The sequence below is a fragment of the Aedes albopictus genome, chromosome 1 (genome assembly GCF_035046485.1).
Source record: "Aedes albopictus strain Foshan chromosome 1, AalbF5, whole genome shotgun sequence".
Taxonomy (NCBI): Eukaryota; Metazoa; Arthropoda; class Insecta; order Diptera; family Culicidae; genus Aedes; species Aedes albopictus.
The window spans coordinates 176045897-176066720 of record NC_085136.1 but is presented as its reverse complement, the minus strand read 5'-3'; the positions used below and the strand labels follow the sequence as shown (position 1 = coordinate 176066720).

General features: G+C 41.1%; 2 protein-coding genes, 2 long non-coding RNA genes and 1 other non-coding gene across 5 annotated transcripts; 4 read left to right on the top strand and 1 right to left on the bottom strand.

The window, feature by feature from the left end:
* Window positions 1-321: 321 nt before the first annotated feature.
* LOC109426550 (uncharacterized) lies at window positions 322-8829 on the bottom strand. The gene is made up of 2 exons (XR_002134010.3): window positions 7696-8829; window positions 322-7618 (listed from the first exon to the last, which is right to left on the bottom strand). It is a non-coding gene; the product is annotated as an uncharacterized LOC109426550 (long non-coding RNA).
* Window positions 8830-9094: 265 nt separating this feature from the next.
* Window positions 9095-10813, top strand: LOC134289928 (uncharacterized). The gene has a single exon (XM_062856760.1). The coding sequence runs from the start codon at window positions 9095-9097 to the stop codon at window positions 10811-10813; it is 1719 nt and encodes a 572-aa protein (XP_062712744.1).
* Window positions 10814-10897: 84 nt separating this feature from the next.
* LOC134289927 (uncharacterized protein K02A2.6-like) lies at window positions 10898-12493 on the top strand. The gene has a single exon (XM_062856746.1). The coding sequence runs from the start codon at window positions 10898-10900 to the stop codon at window positions 12491-12493; it is 1596 nt and encodes a 531-aa protein (XP_062712730.1).
* A 531-nt stretch (window positions 12494-13024) lies between these two features.
* Window positions 13025-16587, top strand: LOC115264990 (uncharacterized). The gene is made up of 5 exons (XR_009996287.1): window positions 13025-14207; window positions 14268-15174; window positions 15240-15430; window positions 15491-16120; window positions 16191-16587. It is a non-coding gene; the product is annotated as an uncharacterized LOC115264990 (long non-coding RNA).
* Window positions 16588-17317: 730 nt separating this feature from the next.
* LOC109426551 (uncharacterized) lies at window positions 17318-19100 on the top strand. The gene is made up of 3 exons (XR_009996286.1): window positions 17318-17332; window positions 17564-17718; window positions 18056-19100. It is a non-coding gene; the product is annotated as an uncharacterized LOC109426551 (transcript).
* The last annotated feature ends 1724 nt before the right edge of the window (window positions 19101-20824 follow it).

Genomic DNA, 20824 nt, shown 5'->3' with positions numbered 1-20824 from the left:
CCTAGACTCTACAAATCCCTACACGAAAAGAAAAATCCTCATTGATTGTATAAGAAAATGTTATACATTTTTGCCATTTCGTTTTCCTCATAAAGCTCATCTGAGAGTGTAATATGAGGCATAACACACAGTTAATAAAATGTATAAGTTCAACTTATGAATTTCATTCGCTATTTCTAATAACTGGTATTACGAATGTTATGCCATGTATGGGTAAAATCTAATGAATTTTATTACCGTATGTTTTGACTATATCCTTATTATTATTTTTTTTTTATTTTTTAAGCAAAAATGAAAGTTGAATAAACTGTGACTCAGATGCTGATTCTGACATAATTATTTTATTTTATAATTTGAAATACTGCAATGGACCTGTATCGATTACGCTGCTCTCAAAATAACTTCCGAAGCTGCTCCTCATTGGCCAGCACGTCCGCTCATGTTCGCTGAAAGGTTGATCGTTGGGTTGAGCTCCTCCCAAGATCCCGCCCGAGATCTTCCGAGCAACATCTCCAGAGCTGCTGCGTGTGGAGCTGTAGTTTGTTCCTACTCCCGGAACCGAGGATCTTGAATAAACGCTCCGGACAGAGCTTTCCGATGGCATCCTGGAGAACTTCTTGGGACCTCGATTGTGACCGTGCCGTTTTCCAGATAATGTGGTCATGGCTCCAGGGGTACTCTGTAAAAGAGAGAAGTTATGTAAGCTGCTGCAAACATTTTTATTTGTTTATGGTTTAATACCTACCGTAATCCGCAAGCGCTTCCAGCTGAGAATTGCACAAGAACGGCAAAAAACACTTCTGTGCCGAAACCACACGAGAGCAACAATGGCTTCTTACATTGAACACGACGGCGCCGTTTGTTTGTAGTGGAGCGAATTTTCAAAGCAAGACCTTAATTAATATATTAGTTTAAACTAATACTTTTTCGCCATAACACAAAACTTATACATGATATAAGGAAATGTTATAGCTTTGAATGGGTGGATGTTATAGAAGCAATTAGGACGCATCTAATAAAAAAGATGAATCAATCCTTATAAATAACATAATTAAATTTCTTTTCGTGTAAAGGAATTCCTGGAGAAATATATAGAGAAATTCTTAGAGAACTTCCTGGAGAAATCCTTGGAGAAATTACTGGAGGAATCCCTTGAGGAATCTCTGGAAGAATCCCTTGGGAAATTTCTAGAGGAACTCCTAGAAGAAACACTAGATAAATTCCTGGATGAATCCCTAGAAGAATTAATGGAGGAATCCCTAGAGAAATTTCTGGATGAATCCCTAAAGGAATCCCTGGAAGAAACTCTAGATGAATTCCTGGAGGAATCACCAGAGGAATTCCTAGAGGAATCCCTAGAGGAATTCCTGGAGAATTTTCCAGAGAAATTTCTGGAGGAAACCCTTGAGGAATTTCTTTAGAAATCCCTTAGATATTCCTGGAGGAATCTCAAAAGATATTCCTGGAGGAATCCTGGAAGAATCCCTAAAGGAATTCCTGGAGAAATATATAGAGAAATTCTTAGAGAACTTCCTGGAGAAATCCTTGGAGAAATTACTGGAGGAATCCCTTGAGGAATCTCTGGAAGAATCCCTTGGGAAATTTCTAGAGGAACTCCTAGAAGAAACACTAGATAAATTCCTGGATGAATCCCTAATAGAATTAATGGAGGAATCCCTAGAGAAATTTCTGGATGAATCCCTAAAGGAATCCCTGGAAGAAACTCTAGATGAATTCCTGGAGGAATCACCAGAGGAATTCCTAGAGGAATCCCTAGAGGAATTCCTGGAGAATTTTCCAGAGAAATTTCTGGAGGAAACCCTTGAGGAATTTCTTTAGAAATCCCTTAGATATTCCTGGAGGAATCTCAAAAGATATTCCTGGAGGAATCCTGGAAGAATCCCTAAAGGAATTCCTGGAGAAATATATAGAGAAATTCTTAGAGAACTTCCTGGAGAAATCCTTGGAGAAATTACTGGAGGAATCCCTTGAGGAATCTCTGGAAGAATCCCTTGAAGAATTCCAAGAGGAACTCCTGGAAGAATCTCTAGATGAATTCCTGGAGGAATCACCAGAGGAATACCTAGAGGAATCCCTAGAGAAATTCCTGTAGAATTTTCCAGAGAAATTTCTGGAGGAATCTCTAGAGGAATTCCTGGAAGATTCCCAAGAGGAATTCCAGGAAGAATCTCTTAAGGAATCCCTAGAAGAATTCTTGTAGGTATCCCTAGAAGAATTCCTGGAGTAATCCCAAGAGAAATACCTGGAGAAATCCCTGGAGAAATTCCTGGAGAAATCCTTGGAGAAATTACTTGAGGAATTCCTGGAAAAACCCCCTGGGGAATTCCTAGAGAAATTTCTCGAAGAATCTCTAGATTAATTCCTGGAGGAATCCCCAGAGGAATTCCTAGAGGAATTCCTGGAGAGTGTTCCAGATAAATTTCTGGAGGAATCTCTAGAGGAATTCCTGGAACAATCCCTAGAGAACTTCAAGGAAGAATCCCTTGAGGAATTCCTGGAGGAATCCCTAGAAGAATCCCTAGAGAAATTTCTGGATAAATTCCTAGCGGAATTCCTGGAGGAGTCCCTTGAGGATTTTCTGGAGGAATCCCTACAGGAATTCTTGGAAGAATCCCTACAGGAATTCCTTAAGGAATCTCCGAAAGAATTCCAAGAGAAATCCCAGAAGGATTTTCTAGAGGAATCTCTGAAGGAATCCCAAGAGAAATCCCTAGAGATATTGCTGGAGAAATCCCTAGAGGAATTCCTGGAGCAATCACTAGAGAAGTTCCTGGAGAAATCCTTGGAGAAAATACTGGAGGGATCCCTTGAGGAATTCCTAGAAGAATCCCTTGGGAAAACTCGAAGAATCTCTAGATGAATTCCTGGAGGAATCCCCAGAAGAATTCTCAGAGGAATTCCTAGAGAATTTTCCAGAAAAAAATCTGGAGAAAACTCTAGAGGAATCCCTGGAAGAATCCCTAGAGAAATTCCAGGAAGAATCCCTTGAGAAATACCTGGAGGAATCCCTAGAAGAATTCCTGGATGGAAACCGTAGAGAAATTTCTGGATGAATTCCTAGAGGAATTCCTGGAAGAGTCCCTTGGCTTGAGGCATTGCTGGAGGAATCCCTACAGGAATTCTTGCAGGAATCCCTACAGGAATTTTTGGAGGAATCCCTACAGGAATTCTTGCAGGAATCCTTGGAGGAATCCCTACAGGAATTCCTGGAGAAATCTCCGAAGAAATTCCAATAGAAATCCCAGAAGGAATTTCTAGTGGAATCCCTGAAGGAATTCCAAGAGAAATTCCTGGAGGCATCCCTAGAGGAATTCCTGGAGCAATCACTAGAGCAATTCCTGGAGGAATCCCTAGAGGAATTCCTGAGGAAACCCCTAAAGAAATTTCTGAAAAAATCCCTAGAGGAATCCCTGGAAGAATCTCTAGAGGAATTCCTGGAGGAAACCCTAGAGGAATTCCTGGAGGAATCCCTGAAGGAATTCCTAGAGGAATCCCTGAAGGAATTCCTAGAGGAATCCTCGAAGGAATTCTTAGAGAAATCCCTAGAGAAATTCCTGGAGGAATCTTTTTTTTTTTTTGCTAGGTTTCTAGCTGCACTCTGAATAGAGTTGAAACCTCTACACTAGACCCGAAGATAGAAAAGAGTACGTATTCTTTCAGAAGCAGTTTGCCAGCCGTACGCGGAAAATGATATCCATTAAGACACTGTTGCAACTGACTCAGAAAGTTACGGTAGAAGATTGGAAATTTTTCAATTGGTCAGTCAGTCAGGATTTGCCTATGTAGTGTTATGATAACACGGTTTGTGTTTGTCTTCTTGTTTGATTTTGTGGTATGGTTCAATATGTTTTACTTCTCGTTAAATCAGTTGTCGTATGTTTGTTTTTTTTTCATCGAATCAATCGAACCCTGTATGTCAAAATATAGTCGATCCTGTGTCAAATTGTTTTCTTGATTTCGTTAATCGTTTTCTACTTCTCTGTATTCATCTCTTGTGTCCTTAAATTTTCATCGGTCCAAAAACCACAGAAACATGTAACTGAACTTCTGATATTTTTCTGTTGGTGTCATAATACCATCTAAGAGATAAACAAAAATACGCCAAGTTGGTCAGTTGATTGCAATAAAATTTTAAAATAATAAAGATTTGATGTCAACTTTCATCCCGCTACAAATACTATGAAAAATATTCAAATTCGCTCAATTGTCCTATCGGTCCTACCTAGATAAACCATGTCATTTTCTCAAGCCTAGCCTAGAAATGTCAACCTAGTCATACACAAGTAACGTTGTTCAGTTAATAAAAAGCAGTCAGTTTTGGTCCAAAATGTCACGTCGAACGCATTGATGTCAACAATATGTTTAAGTGTTCGCACGTTAGCTTCGAATCTATCAGCACAATTAAGTGCTACAAATCTCCTTCCCACTATTAATTCTTCGGTCGATTTTAATTGCATTATTTAAAGAAAATATGACCAACATTGTAAACATTCGAAAAAACGACTATGACAATAATAAATTACTAATCAAAATCAACCGAGAAACGTGGGAAATAGAGCCCAAACAACATTTTGAAGTCAGCTGGCTGTAAAAGGTTCCAAAACCTGTCACAAATCCTATAATGCTTTTGTTAGGATTTGTAACGATCATTAAAACCTTCTCAAATCCAACCGACTTGGAACTGTTGCTTGGGAATAGACTCTAATGAGCCCTGGCGGATCCTCCATGTTTATCGAGCATGTCTGATGCATATGATCAGCCATACTCCATCTGCAGCAGCCGGTTCGTGATGAACCGTTGGAGGCGCATTAAAGTGTTAAAAAGGTGATATGTTTCACTAAAGAACACTACATTACAATACAATAATCAAAATGAAACTCCTTCACTTTAATACCGTCAACCCCTGCGAACTTGGCCAGGGCTAGAGAAATTCCTGGAGGAATCCCTAGAGGAATTCCTGAAGGAATCACTAGAGGAATTCCTGGAGGAATCCCTGGAGGAATTCCTGGAGGAATCTCTCGAGGAATTCCTGAAAGAATCCCTAGAGGGATTTTTGGAGGAAACCCTAGAGGAATTCCTGCCGGAATCCCAAGAGAAATTCCTGGAGAAATCCCCGAAGGAATTCCTGGATGAATATCTTGATGAATTTCCGGAGGAATCCCTAGATGAATTCCTGGAGGAATCCCTTGGGGAATTCCTGAGGAATTCCTAGAGGAATTCCTGGTGAAATCCCTGCAGAAAAAACTGGAGGAATTCCTGGTGAAATCCCTGCAGAAAAAACTGGAGGAATTCCTTGGGGAATTCCTGGAGGAATCCCTAGAGGAATTCAATGAGAAATCCCTACAGGAATTCCTGGAAGAATCTCATGAGGAATTCCCGAAGGAATCCCTGGAGAAATTACTGGAGGAATCCATAAAGGAATTTTAGGAGGAAACCCTAGAGGAAATTTTGGAAGATTTCTTGGAGGAATCCCTAGAGGAATTCCTGGAGGAATCCCCGAAGGAATTCCTGGAGGATTCCCTTGATGAATTCCTGGAGGAAACCCTAGAGGAATTCCTGGAGGTATCGCTGGAGAAATAACTGGAGGAATCCCTACAGAAATTCCTGGAGGAATCCCAGAGAAATTCCTGGAGGAATCCTTGGAGGAATCCTTAGAGGAATTCCTGGGGGAATCGCTAGAGGATTTCCTGGAGGAATCCCTAGAGAAATTTCTGGAAGAATCCCTAGAGGAATCCTTGGAAGAATCTCTAGAAGAATTCCTGGAGGAATCTCCGATGAAATTTCTAGATGAATCCCCGAAGGAATTTCTGGATGAATATCTTGAGGAATTTCTGGAAGAATCCCCAGATGAATTGCTGGAGGAATTCCTGGAGGAATCCCTAGAATGATTCCTGGTGAAATCCCTGCAGAAATAACTCAAGGAATTTTTTGGGGAATGCCTGGAGGAATTCCTAGAGGAATTCCTGGGAGAATCTCTAGAGGCATTCCCGGAGGAGATCCCTAGATAAATTGCCGGAGGAATCCCTGGAGAACTTACTAAAGGAATCCCTTGAAGAATTTTTGGAGGAAACCCTAAGAGTTCTAAGAGCAATTCCTGGAGGAATTTCTGGAGGAATTCATCGAGAAATCCCTGGAGAAATTTAGTGAGGAACTTTTAAAGAACTACTTTAAAAAAGGAATTCCTTGAATAATTCATGAAGACTTATTTCCAGGGGAATTCCTGGACAATTCTTTGAAGCCGTCATTGCGAAATACATAAAAAAAATCTTGCAGAATATTAAAAAAACTATACAGCTTTAGAGATTTCCAAGAAGTTATTAAAATAAAGAAACTGTGGACAAAAGTTCCAAATAAGTCTTTGGCGGAATTCTTCTGTTCAAATATACAATTTAATCGTTTGAGAAATCTTTGGAGTTATTTCTTAATGAATGACTAACAAAGTCTTCGTTGAAATTCAAGAAAAATCTTCGCTGGCTTCTAGAATAGAATAACATTCTATCTACGAATCCTAGTTGAATCTCATAAATCTTCTCCATCCCATTCCGCATCTCTTCGAATCTTCAATAAACCTGTCATATTTGAATTTTACCAAAATGTGGACCATGATCATTAAAACCCAACACAGTACACATAAAGAAGTCTTTGGAAGTCTCCCGGATTAGCATCATACTACTTCTTGTCTGATTCCACAACGCAGTTTCTTAATTTGCATCGGATATCTTCAAAATTTCAAACAACATGATCACCAGAGTCTATCTAAATGTTATCCAAATTGCCACCAATACGGATCCCATATCCGATCCACCAACATTTCACACAAAACTCATAAAAAAATCTGGTGCACTGCATAGTTTTACAAAAACTTCCGCATACCACGAATATTCCACCAACAACCTGCCGGAATCACTATTTGCTCCGAAATGTCCAACAGAATGGCCAAAGGAATCAATACATGGTGCACAAACAGTGCTTTGCCGCTCAAACTATGCCGCGCTTTTTCAACATTCTGAATATTTGCGGCATTTTAGTACAATGCCGCGTCTGCCGCAGCTGCTCATTGTGGCCGTTCATATGGAGCGCCATGTGCTGATTATTTTCCGATACCGCGCTGCCGCGCGCCGCTCCCCATTGTAGCTGGCCCTTATTGGCGCTATTCAACACCCAAACCGCCTGGAGACCAACCAGAATGAACTGAGGATGGCAACAATTGTAGAAAGAACGAGCTTTTCATTCGCGCCACCGCAATATTTGATGAAATTGTGTTTCATAACGAATCCGGAAATCAAAACAAAAACAAGTTGCCAAATTTCAATGGTGTTTTAGATACTACACACGAAATACAAAACAAGACTTCATCGAACTTCAAGAAAATTGCAATCTGCAACGTTCCATCCAGGTGACATCCGGTGACCAAACCGCGACTGACTGGTCTCTTTCTTGCTTGTGTCCTTATATTTACCGAGAGCCACTCCCTTGGCCGCTCCAAAGCTTCGACGAAAAGGTTTACCGCGTTCCTGTTCCCTGTACTTGCAGCTGCGGTAACTGGGTGGGATGAAGACAGTGATCGTAATGTCTCGCATCATGTACCAAAGTGCGTCTGTAATATGAAAGAAGCGGTTGAGAAGATATGGTTTGTGTAATAAGTATCAATAGCATCGAAAAGGATATTCGAACGTTTTGTTTCTTAGTAACGCCGTATGCACTTTTCTATTTATTTTCCCTGACGACGTGGTTCAATTTATTTCCAACTATTTTTTCACCCATTAACGGGTATAAAAACTCCCATTTTTAAAGCGAATAGAAATATCACAAATGGGTATTTTTTACCCATTAAAATTTAAAAAATTTACCCCTTTTGTGACAGAAACGTGTTCTATTTAACCGTAGTGTGGCCAGCAAAAAAAAACACCCGTAGAAGGCCGGCAGGGTACCCGGGTACCCACGAAATGGAAATGATCATATCTCAGCGATTTTTCCACCGATGTTAAAAATTTTTGCCTCATTCAACTCAGAAACTCATTATCTATCGATATCGTATTTGGTTGGACCGGTCCGATCACCATAGGTACCGGAAAATCCGGATTTCCGGATCCATGTTTTTATACAATACAATATACGGGATTTTCGGTAGGTTAGTAGCAATTTCGGTACCAAGCATCGTAAAATTGCTTTGGCATATAGTATCTGACCGGCCTGAAATCATAAAACGTGTTGACTTTGAAACGGTGATTTCGGAACACGCTTCCCGTGGGGCCATGGTTGACCATAAACACTTTAACGTATCCTAGTCTTAACAATGTGGGTTTCAATATGGTATAAGGACATGCTCCCAAAAATATGGATTTTCCGAAAACCACGGTGATTAGATCGGTCTAACCAAATATTTTCCCGATAGATGATGAGTTTCTGAGTTGAATGAGCTAAAAATTTCCAAAATCGATGAAAAATTAACGGAGATATGTATGATCATTTCAATTTCGTGGGTACCCGGGTACCCTGCCGGCCTTCCACGTAATAAAAAAATGCAGGAGCCCCTCCCCCTGCCCCTCCTCACTTTAAAATTCGGTCAACCCCATTAATAGATGTATATTCACGAGTTCTAAGATCTAACAGAGTTCCAACATCCTAGTCTCAATAACCATTAAAATATCGAGATTTGAAATTGAAAAAGGTACCCGGGTACCCTGCCGGCCACATAAGTGTTAAAAATGGTTTTTTTTTTTCACCCATTGATGGGTATTCACAAACAACCGTGTTTACCTCCAGCAAAAAAATACTTAAGAGTAGGTAAGTTCAACCCAAGACCCCCCCCCCTCATTCAACCCAAATTTGAGTATACCTACTGTTATAACTTTAGATTTTCTCTCCGTGTCATTATTTTCTATACACAACTACATCGATGTTTTTACTTCTCTTACCTTGACTGTACTGTTGTACTGACCAGTTATGTAAAACCTAAGATGGACGTAATACAGAAGTGAATTTCTAATCCGAGTAAAAGCGCGTTTCTACCGTGAAATAACCGAAATTACCCCGTGAAAATTCTCGGCTACAACAAATATTGACGACGAGGATGTCGAACAATGAAGGTTTGCCGGCTGGAGATGAAAATCGACGAAATCCTGCTGCTAATCTGGTGCCTCCTCCGCCGCCGGCTGCGGCTGTGCTTGCTCCAATTGCCATGCACTCCACGTTCACCATTGAGCCTTTCGATCGCCATAAAATGAAATGGTCGCGATGGGTGGAACGTTTGGAAGGTGCATTTTTGCTGTTCAACGTTCCGGATCATGCAAAGCTTCCAATGCTGCTCCACTACATGGGAGGGGAGACATATGACACAGTCTCCGACAGACTAGCTCCGGAGAAGCCGCAAACCAAGTCTTACGACGACATCGTTCAGTTGCTCGAGAGTCATTTCAATCCACGTCCGTTGGAAATCCTTGAGAATTTCCGATTCTGGTGCCGCAGACAAGGAGACGAGAGAATGGACGAGTCCATCGACGATTATTTGATCGCGCTCAGAAAGCTTGCGATCACATGCAATTTCGGAAATTATCTACCAACGGCGATTCGAAATCAGTTCGTATTCGGTCTCCGGGACCGGGTCATTCAAGCAAGACTGCTGGAGGTTCATGGTCTAACCTTGGATAGAGCTCGTGAGCTCGCTGTGTCAATGGAATTATCTGCGAAAGGAGGACAAGAAATCCAGTCTCGTGCCAAGTCTGAAATGAACTTCGTGGAACATCCAGCTACCAAAAGTGCCAAAGCGAAAAGTGCGGGAAAAAGTTCAAATTCTACCATCGGTGATGCAAAGAGGAGTGCTTGTTATCGATGTGGTAGTGTCGGACATTTCGCGAATAAGTGTGTGCATATCAAAACAGTCTGTAACTACTGTCGTTTGGTGGGCCATATACAAAGGGTTTGCCAAAAGAAGAACCGTGCTCCTGAGAGAAGCGACACTCATCAGCTAGAATCTGGCGAGTCGAGTGAAGAAGACATTGATCTGTTGTACACCGATGAAATCTGTGGACTCTATGATAACGCTGTCGAGTCATGCCGTGTGGATAAGTTCTGGATTGAACTGTTCGTGAATCAAGCTGCAGTGAATTTTGAAATCGACAGCGGTGCTCCTATTACGGTTATCAGTGTCAGTGATAAAGAGAAGCTTTTTCCGAGTGTGCAGCTCAGTCCAGCCGATCTATCGCTGGTGAGCTATAGTGGTAATGCAATTCGATTGCTCGGAAGATGCGCTGTGTCCGTGAAGTATGCTGAGAATACCTACCGTTTAATGCTGTATGTTGCGGAAACCAAGAAGCATCCACTCCTGGGGCGAGGTTGGATGAAAGCGTTGCACATTGATTTGCGAAGATTCTATGAAGAAGTGCATACCGTTTCGGAAATAAGTCCGGTGAAGAATACGTCAGAAGCGGTGAAGGAGCTGATTTCGCGATACAACAGTGTGTGTGATGGTGCAATGGGAAAAGTTAAAGGGTTAACAGCAAAGCTGCGTTTGAAACCAGACGCTCAACCGGTTTACTTGAAAGCTAGACCGGTACCGTTTTCGATCAAGCAAGCTGTCGAGCAGGAAATCGAGCAGATGATAAGGGATGGAGTGCTTGTGAAAGTTAACCATAGTTCGTGGGCTACGCCGGTGGTGCCGGTAATGAAGCTGAACAATAAAGTGCGTCTTTGTGGTGATTACAAAATCACAGTAAATCCGAGGTTGATCGTTGATGAACATCCTCTTCCAACTGTGGAGGAGTTGTTTGCAAATGTCGCGGGTGGTGATTAATTCACGAAAATCGACTTGTCTCAGGCGTATCTTCAACTGGAGGTGGACTCTGACCAACAGGAAGTTCTCACGTTGAGTACGCACATGGGTCTGTACAAGCCAACGAGACTCATGTACGGCGTAAGCTCGGCGCCGGCTATTTGGCAGCGCCTGATGGAGGAAATTCTCAGTGGCATACCGGGCGTCACAGTGTTTATTGATGACATTCGCATCACCGGGCCGAATGATAAAGTGCACCTAGAGCGACTAGCTGAAGTGTTGAAACGGTTGAGTGAATATGGAATGCGTGTGAATCTCGATAAGTGCCAGTTTTTTGAGGAAAAGATCGAGTATTGTGGATACATTATTGACCGCCGTGGAATTCACAAAGTGCAGAAGAAAATTGATGCTGTGCAGAATATGCCTGTTCCTCAGAACAAAGACCAAGTGCGATCGTTTGTTGGGCTAGTGAACTATTATGGACGATTCTTTCCGCAATTAAGCACGACAATCTTTCCGCTCAATCAACTCTTGCGTAATGACGTGCCGTTCAAGTGGTCCAAAGTGTGTAATGAAGCTTTTCAAAATGTGAAGAAGGAAATGCAGTCGGATCGATTCCTAGTACATTACAATCCAGAGTTACCGCTAGTGCTGGCAACCGATGCATCGCCTTATGGAGTCGGCGCGGTGCTCAGCCACATCTTTCCGGACGGATCTGAAAGGCCGATTCAGTATGCGTCCCAAACGCTCAATGAAACGCAGCGCAGATACAAACAAGTAGACCGTGAGGCATACGCCATAGTGTTTGGTATCCGAAAATTCTACCAGTATCTGTACGGCCGCAAATTTGTGCTGTATACAGACAACGAACCCGTGAAACAAATATTCTATGAAGCGAAAGGTTTGCCAACAATGTCTGCATTGCGTATGCAGCATTATGCAACGTTCTTGCAGTCCTTCAACTATACGATTAAATTTCGACCAACGAAGCAGCACTACAACGCAGACGCGTTCTCTCGGCTTCCGCTGAATGTCAAAACACCGGATAACGTTGTCGAGGAAAGCGATTTGCTGGAAGTAAGTATCATCGAAACCCTCCCGCTAACAGTTGAAGAGCTGTCGAAAGCAACTGCAATCGATAGTTCGGTTAAGATACTACTACAAGGACTGAAGAATGGCAAAATGGTAGACGGTAAGGAGCGATTTGGAGTGGACCAGAACGAGTTTTCTCTACAGCAAGGCTGCATAATGCGGGGCATTCGGGTGTATGTACCTCCCGAGCTTCGCAGCAAGGTGCTCGCAGAGCTGCATTCGGCACATTTCGGTACTACACGTCTCAAATCGCTTGCCAGAGGCTATGTTTGGTGGGAAAGAATCGATAAGGACATTGAGGAGTTAGTTAGAAACTGCGCATCTTGCCAATCGACGAGACCGAACCCGGTTAAGGTTACAACACATTGTTGGGAACCTCCCAAGCAACCATTCGAAAGAGTGCATGTAGACTTCGCTGGACCTTTCATGGGAACCTACTTCATCGTGTTCGTCGACGCCTATTCCAAATGGCCAGTGGTCAAAATCTTGCGAGACATCACTACAGCAACAACAATCAACGCCTGCAGGGAATTCTTCACGACGTACGGAATACCATGTGTACTGGTTAGCGATCATGGTGTCCAGTTTACATCTAGGTGGTGCGAATAGAAACGGTTTTATTTTTCAAGCTAGCTAACACACACCTACACACTCCCGGCACACAGCTTGTGAACACGCACGGGCGTTCAATTTTCTTGCAACCACCTCTCTCAGCGCGGTTGTCAAACACGCCGTCGCGACGCTGTTCGGAAATGGTAAACATGATCAATCCACCATCATTCCGATTTTTCTCTCGTGTTCAAAGTTTATTATTTTGCATTCGCGATGGAAATTGTGATGGGTAATTGTGACAAAATTAGCTAAAATAGGCTCAAAACAATGTTTATGCTTCTCCTCGCTTTCCAACGGCTTGGCAGCGGCAAATGAGGATAACGTGACAACAGTTTTGATTATATCCGCAGCACCTAGATAAGAATACTCTTCAATCAATCACACTGGTTCAACAAGGTTTAACATAACCTCCATCTTCAATGTTTGGCTCCCAATGTTTGGCTCCCGCTGAGAGAGCATATTGAGTCAGTCCGCGACACTCAGGTTTACATCAGGTGAGTTTCAGAAATTTCTAAGGCTGAATGGCGTTTTCCATAAAATGGGTGCCCCATACCACCCCTCCACCAACGGGCAGGCGGAGAGATTCATCCAAACCTTCAAGAATAAGATGAAAGCTCTTCGCTGCGACAAAGTGGGAATGCACAAAGAGCTTTGCAACATTCTCTTGAATTACCGGAAAACCATCCACCCAACTACAGGCAAATCCCCATCTATGATGTTGTTCAACCGCCAAATCCGATCCAGACTCGATCTAATGCTGCCTAGCTCGGAGTGTTCGGATAAAGTTGACACTAAGGTTCGATCAATTCCGGAGGGAGGAAGAGTTGCTGCTCGTGACTTTCTGGATAGCGAAAAATGGAAGTATGGATACGTCGTCGAGAAACTAGGTAAGCTGCATTACAACGTACAACTCGACGATAACAGGATCTGGAAGCGCCACATTGACCAGCTTCGTGAAGTGGGACAGAACCTTCGCACTGAGCCGTTTGTAGATCGTCCACCATCTCCAAGGAACTTGCGGTCGCATTCACCCCAACAATCGCCTACTGCGGAGCCAGTGGGCACTCAAAGTGCTGCTTCATCAACAAGGACAAACGCGGAGTCCCCACAAAAACCACCTGCTTTTTCCATACCTGATGACCAACCACCGATACCAGCGAGAGTACCAGAGGTACCTATCCGGCCGGACGTAACAGGTGAACCAAGCCGATCTGAACAGAAGCCAACGCCTAGACGTTCGAATAGAGTGTCGAAGCCTCCAAGAAGGTTGGACTTATAGTAACATGAAATTCTTATTAAGGGGGGAAGAGCTGTTATAACTTTAGATTTTCTCTCCGTGTCATTATTTTCTATACACGCTAACCTGAAACTACCCATCGGCTGGGTCGATTCTACCCGGATTTTCATGTTATTAGCAGATGTCAAAATCCGGGTAATCGATCTCACACCAGAAGAGTAAGATTCACCCTGATTCTGGGTAAACCGGTCTTTGAAAAAATCCCGATACCCATTTTCTTTAGTTGGTTGTCGCTGTCACAATCTGGGTAAACATCTGAGTAAATGAGACTTGCAAAAAATTTTCACAATGGCCACGGTGCTATAAGTGGTAGTGGTTCCAGCGATCTGTTTAAACTGCGGAAAATTAGATGTTGCGGTCTGTCGAGGAATTTCTGGAAATTTTGAGCGGCGAAAGCTGAACACTAGTGAATCGGTAAGAATTTTCTTGCTTTGTTTTTCAAAATCATTTTTTACACATGCTAAACATTTTCAGATATTCTTTGCTGCTGCCCTGCTGATCCAGTTTAATGCCGGCGAGGATGCTGGAGCTTTGGCCGGAACAACATTTTCTAGTCACCACAAACAAATAGTGCTTCGTCTGTGATGTGATTGCGTAATGAATTACTGAAATAAACATAATCCAAATCATAAATTATTGTATTATTTTTGATTTTTTTTTTGCTTGGAAATAGTTATGGGGAATCTCATATGGTCAATGCTCTGCTACTCATTTGGGTAGAAATGGGTAGAAAATACCCTGATAACTAACGTCAACATCAGGGTAACCTTTACCCAGATTTGGCAGCTAATATTGGTAACCCAGATTTGAGTAAAGGTACCTTTACCCACTTTAGAGTAACTGCAGTTTTGCTCGATCTGGGTCGCTTTGACGTAAATCTGGGTAGCTGAGGGTTAGCGTGTACTGTTGTACTGACCAGTTATGTAAAACCTAAGATGGACGTAATACAGAAGTGAATTTCTAATCCGAGTAAAAGCGCGTTTCTACCGTGAAATAACCGAAATTACCCCGTGAAAATTCTCGGCTACAACACCTACATTTACTCAAAATTGGCTTATTGCCACGCTAAGATCAGTTTACCCATAAATAGGTAATTTATTTACCCATATATGAGTTTTATATGCATTACCTATATTATGGGTAAAATATACTAAGAAAAAACAGTAAAGTCTACTCATATTATGTGAAAACAGAGATTACCTAAATTTGGGTAAAGTGATTTACCCATATTTGGATGAAAAATATTCCTTGTTGGCAACATCGCGATAGAAACGTGGATACACGCTAACCTGAAACTACCCATCGGCTGGGTCGATTCTACCCGGATTTTCATGTTATTAGCAGATGTCAAAATCCGGGTAATCGATCTCACACCAGAAGAGTAAGATTCACCCTGATTCTGGGTAAACCGGTCTTTGAAAAAATCCCGATACCCATTTTCTTTAGTTGGTTGTCGCTGTCACAATCTGGGTAAACATCTGAGTAAATGAGACTTGCAAAAAATTTTCACAATGGCCACGGTGCTATAAGTGGTAGTGGTTCCAGCGATCTGTTTAAACTGCGGAAAATTAGATGTTGCGGTCTGTCGAGGAATTTCTGGAAATTTTGAGCGGCGAAAGCTGAACACTAGTGAATCGGTAAGAATTTTCTTGCTTTGTTTTTCAAAATCATTTTTTACACATGCTAAACATTTTCAGATATTCTTTGCTGCTGCCCTGCTGATCCAGTTTAATGCCGGCGAGGATGCTGGAGCTTTGGCCGGAACAACATTTTCTAGTCACCACAAACAAATAGTGCTTCGTCTGTGATGTGATTGCGTAATGAATTACTGAAATAAACATAATCCAAATCATAAATTATTGTATTATTTTTGATTTTTTTTTTTTGCTTGGAAATAGTTATGGGGAATCTCATATGGTCAATGCTCTGCTACTCATTTGGGTAGAAATGGGTAGAAAATACCCTGATAACTAACGTCAACATCAGGGTAACCTTTACCCAGATTTGGCAGCTAATATTGGTAACCCAGATTTGAGTAAAGGTACCTTTACCCACTTTAGAGTAACTGCAGTTTTGCTCGATCTGGGTCGCTTTGACGTAAATCTGGGTAGCTGAGGGTTAGCGTGTAGAAAAAAAGAGTGACTACTGCCGACTCCACTAATTTTCAAGTTTTCTATCGATAGACGATCGTGCTCAATAGCGAATAGTGAAAAAAATACGTTGCGGACTCAGGAATATATTCTTGACAAAACCATCAGCTTTCTCAGCGCAGGGAAATTGGCCTAGGAATATTTGAACCGACGGAAGTGTTGTCAATATATGGGAAGGTAAGTTTAGTGATGATTCTTCACAAAAGAGCACCTCACGACCTCATCGTTATTAAATTTTCTCCCACAGGCAAATCATCTATGTCCAAGTCTATGTCTCTTCCACACAAGAGGAGTTTCAGTATGTGGCCACAAATAGCGACAAGTATGCCGAGAATCCGTTGAAGAATCCGTGATAAGTTGGAACCTAGTGAGAAAAAGGAAAGGCTTCTACGACGAAACTGAGCAATGTGGTTGAGGGGAGAAACTATCTGGAAGTCGAGCTGGAAGTACCGCCGGAAAGAAGCAGGCGAAATCAACAGATGACGGTGGAACCGTGGAACTTCGAGGCATTACATCGGACCAAGCATCGGACCGGAATGTGCCAGCTATTGCTTTGAAAGTTATTGAACGTCATAGGGTGGGGCACAGTTAGTGGCACTGGTATCCAATTATATGTTGAATAAATTAAGTGATTTTTACCGTAATTTATATTTTTTATTAAGTATTATAAGACAACAGATATTTTAATTCTCAATCTTAATTAAACTGGAAATAAATGCAAATCAAAACATGGCAAAATAACTCATTTATGGGTAAATTGGATCTACTCATATATGGGTAAAGCGTCGTTACCTATTTATGAGTAAAGGGCATTTACCCATAAAATGCGAATGTGCACTTTTCGGCGATTATGGGTAAACTTTACCCATATTTGGGTAAACTAACCTTAGCGTGTGGGCTCAAGGACCCCCATTGGGTAGATGCATCTCTGTTTGTTTTTGACAACATCGGTGGGAGAAAGAGGGAAAACAACCTAATTTTGAGTAACTAGTTTATTCAATATACTCAGCTTTGAGTAAAATCGACCCAAAAATTAAGTAGTTTGATTTCTCCGTGTACTTTAAAGAGTACTTCGATCTCTCAGTGTGGGCAGCCAGCTGTCAGGATTTTGCCTCTGTTTGTGAAGACGGTACGAGCCTCTGCACGAATTTGCCTTGTCCTGCTCACTCCCACAGAAAGTTTGAAAACAGCGCGCACAGTAAAAGTCAAATTTGACTTTTACTGTGCGCGCTGTTTTCAAACTTTCTGTGGGAGTGAGCAGTAGGCCAAATTCGTGCAGAGGCTCACTCCGCGAATGGTTGTGACTAGAGTCAGTCTAGTTAGAGTCTGGCGGACTGTCACTTTCGATCGGAGCCAATCAAGCATGGCGTCACGGTGTAGCATTTATCGGTGAGGACACTATTGCCGTTTTTCTTTTTTAACCTGGGTTGGAACTGGATTGGCGGAAAATGTGTAAACAAACAACGTCAAACAAACTTTAGTACAAGCGAAACCGAAATCGGGTTGGGGTTGAAACTGTGATCTGATCCAGTTCCAACCCAGGTTGGAACTGGATAATAAAGAAAAACGGCATATGACGTCATGCTCGATTGGCTCCGGTCGAAATTGACAGTCCGCCAGACTCTAATTATAGGGACCCTAGTTGTGACTTGTTGTGACATTTTTTTAATTGTGATTCACAAAATTGTAGCGAACGAATTTTCCGCGGCAAATATTTTTATTTGAGCGAGTTTTTCTTCAAGATGTTGGCTAACACTTCCAAAATTTTCTCCAAGGTTCGTTTAACTAAAACTCAATATATTATTATCATTGAAATAAGCGATTTCGAACATTTCTGCAAAGTTCGTCAGTTTAAGCCTATTATATAAGTTTTCCTAATGTCCAACTTGTTTTATTTTAGTGTTTTTTTTTCGGGGGGAGCGACACTAGTTTCGCAAAGCCGAAAAAACCGGTAAACCCCGCAAAACTTTTGCGCTAAAACACTTTTTTGGGCTTTTTCAGCTTTTGTTGAGGTTTTTTGGCTTGGCAAAATTAGTATTGCCCCCCCCCCCCTGGTTTTTGCGTTATCACTCATAAAATTACAAACTAAGCTGTCATTGTTATTATTTGCAGATGAGTTATCTCCGTGGATTCAGCAGTTCTGCTGTAAGATACAGCGATAACCTTTTTGTGCATCGAGATACGGCAAAAGATAATCCCAGTATTCCATTTGAATTTACCGAAGAGAACAAAAAGGTAAGGTTAACATACACTCAGAAATAAATAAAGTCATTATTGAATATTTTCTATGCAAAATTGCGGTTTGACTGGGTTCATGCATTAACTGACTAAATATGAATTAGTTAAGCAAGACTTTATACCATTTAGTTTTCAGAATGCATATTTTTTAGCATTTTTTGAAAAAGTTGATCCTTGTAATATTTTCTAAATTTTATGCATTTTATGTATAAATTTAAGTAAAAATCCGCTTCTCTTTAGGTGTTTCATTTCAATATATTAAATTGGTGAATCAGCAGCTAAAATTCAACATGAGGCGTTTCAAGCTGATAAATTTACAGTCAGGTTTTTTTTTACGCGGGGGATACGTACCGCGTAAAAAAAAACTCAGTTCAAAATTCGAAAAACCGCGTAAAAAAAGTCTAACCATTTCTCGACGAATCATGCAAAAATAAGACGATGAAATTTTTTTTGTATGGAGTTTTCATTTACGCGGCCGCGTAAATCAAAACCGCGTAAAAAAAGACCTGAAATTGAATCATTTTTACAAAGTTCAATATTTAAACATTCAATGGTTCTGCTGAGAATCCTTCACTTCCTATAACCTGCTGGGCTCTAACGAAGAGTATCCTAGCCCACAAATAATATTCCAAGCCCGAATGTCCATATCCTGATCCATTAACAGGAACCTGTTCACGATGTCAATCTGGTGCTCTGCAAAGGATATGATGTAATTAAATATGGGATAAGGATAATCTTCGTGGTAACATAAAATGAAGGGGCCGATTTGGTTCACTCACCACGCCATTTTTCTGAAATCGCTTCTCGCAGATATGGTAGAACTGCACTGCATCCATTATCAGGAACTTCTCGAGTTGTACTAATAGTTAATCAAATATTACTAAATAAATAAACATACTTGAAAAAAAAAATAACGAAAACCGAAACTACAGAAACAGAATTTTTAACTGCTGCTTTTCTTGTAATTTTCCGCCGTACAGGTATCTAAAAATTACACATTCTCTCGCTTAAATTAATTTATGCATTCTCATTATAAAATATATGCACTAAGAGTCTATTTCATAGAAATCTTAATGCATAATTGCGATTTAGTAATGAAATGAATGAAATATAGTCATTTAATGAATATCCTTATTTCTGAGTGTATGCCGTTTTTCTTTTTGATCCAGTTCCAACCTGGGTTGAAACTGGATGAGATCACAATTTCAACCCCAACCCGACTTCGGTTTCGCTTGTTCTAAAGTCGCCAAAATTGCCATGGCACAGTGCACTTTTTTCACTTTTTCGTATCGAATTCAGTGTTGGCACATTTAAATCTGTATTTTGCCTTTCAAAAATCTTTATAATCCGTATCACCATTTTTTGTCAAAAATCTGTAAGAAATGGTAGCCAGGCTTACCAGGGCTTTCCCATATAGGGTAAGTGTGCCCATCGTTGTGGTATTAAGGTAAATTCATTTTAAAAACAATGATCGTACCATCGACACACTCAGATTCGTTTTCGCTGTTCGGTAAAAATTTCGCAGGAAAAATTCGGTAAAGTGAAAAAGAACAGTTTTTCGGTAATAATCGTTTATTTTACAAGAGTTCGGTAATATAATTACTGACCTGTTTGTAATTTATAATTTAGACAGCATCTGCTGTCAAATATATTACAGTATTTACTGTAAAATCGAGAAACCACCGCACACTCAATCCTGAATTGCCTGTTCGGTACTTTTTGACGAAAATAGAACAGCAGAACTTTTTCGGTAGCTTCCTCCTCTCTCTCTCTCCTCTTGTTGGCGTAACGTCCTCACTGGGACAAAGCCTGCTTCTCAGCTTAGTGTTCAATGAGCACTTCCACAGTTTTTAACTGAGAGCTTCCTCTGCCAATGACCATTTTGCATGTGTATATCGTGTGGCAGGCACGAAGATACTCTATGCCCAAGGAAGTCAAGGAAATTTCCTTTACGAAAAGATCCTGGACCGACCGGGAATCGAACCCGTCACCCTCAGCATGGTCATGCTGAATACCCGTGCGTTTACCGCCTCGGCTATATGGGCCCTTTCGGTAGCTTCGGTAATCGATTTTACTGAGGCTCAGTACACCAACTGTCAAAAACGGGTGCAAAAGGTAAACAATCCGTTATAGCTGTAGGGTGCGGGCACCGGTTTTGGCCAGTCTAAGGGAAATCATTTTTATAAAAATAACCAAGAATCCTATGGATACAACCAATGCGTCAAATGAAAGGTGTATATCTATACTTTATAAGAAAAATGCAAAAATCAAGCTAATACTTGATTTTTGTATTAAAAGTAGCACTGGCCAAAATAGAAGCATTGCCACAGTTTTGGCCATATTTTCAACTTTGATTTCTATTTTGGCCAATCACGTGTATTTCTTATGGGAGTGGCCAAATTAGAAGCACCCTGGCCAAAATAGATATATGGGAGCTGATTTTTTTAAGGAAAATTATTTTTTTCTTCCTGTTTTTAATCAAAATGTATGGTTTTCACAGCTGTAATCATCATATTATATTAGAATCTACTAGTAAAAAATAAATTTATGCCGATTTAGTTCGTAACGGGCTGAATACCGCACTATGGCCAAAACTCCGGGCTGGCCAAAACTGTAGCTTCTACCCTATTCAGCTGTTCTATT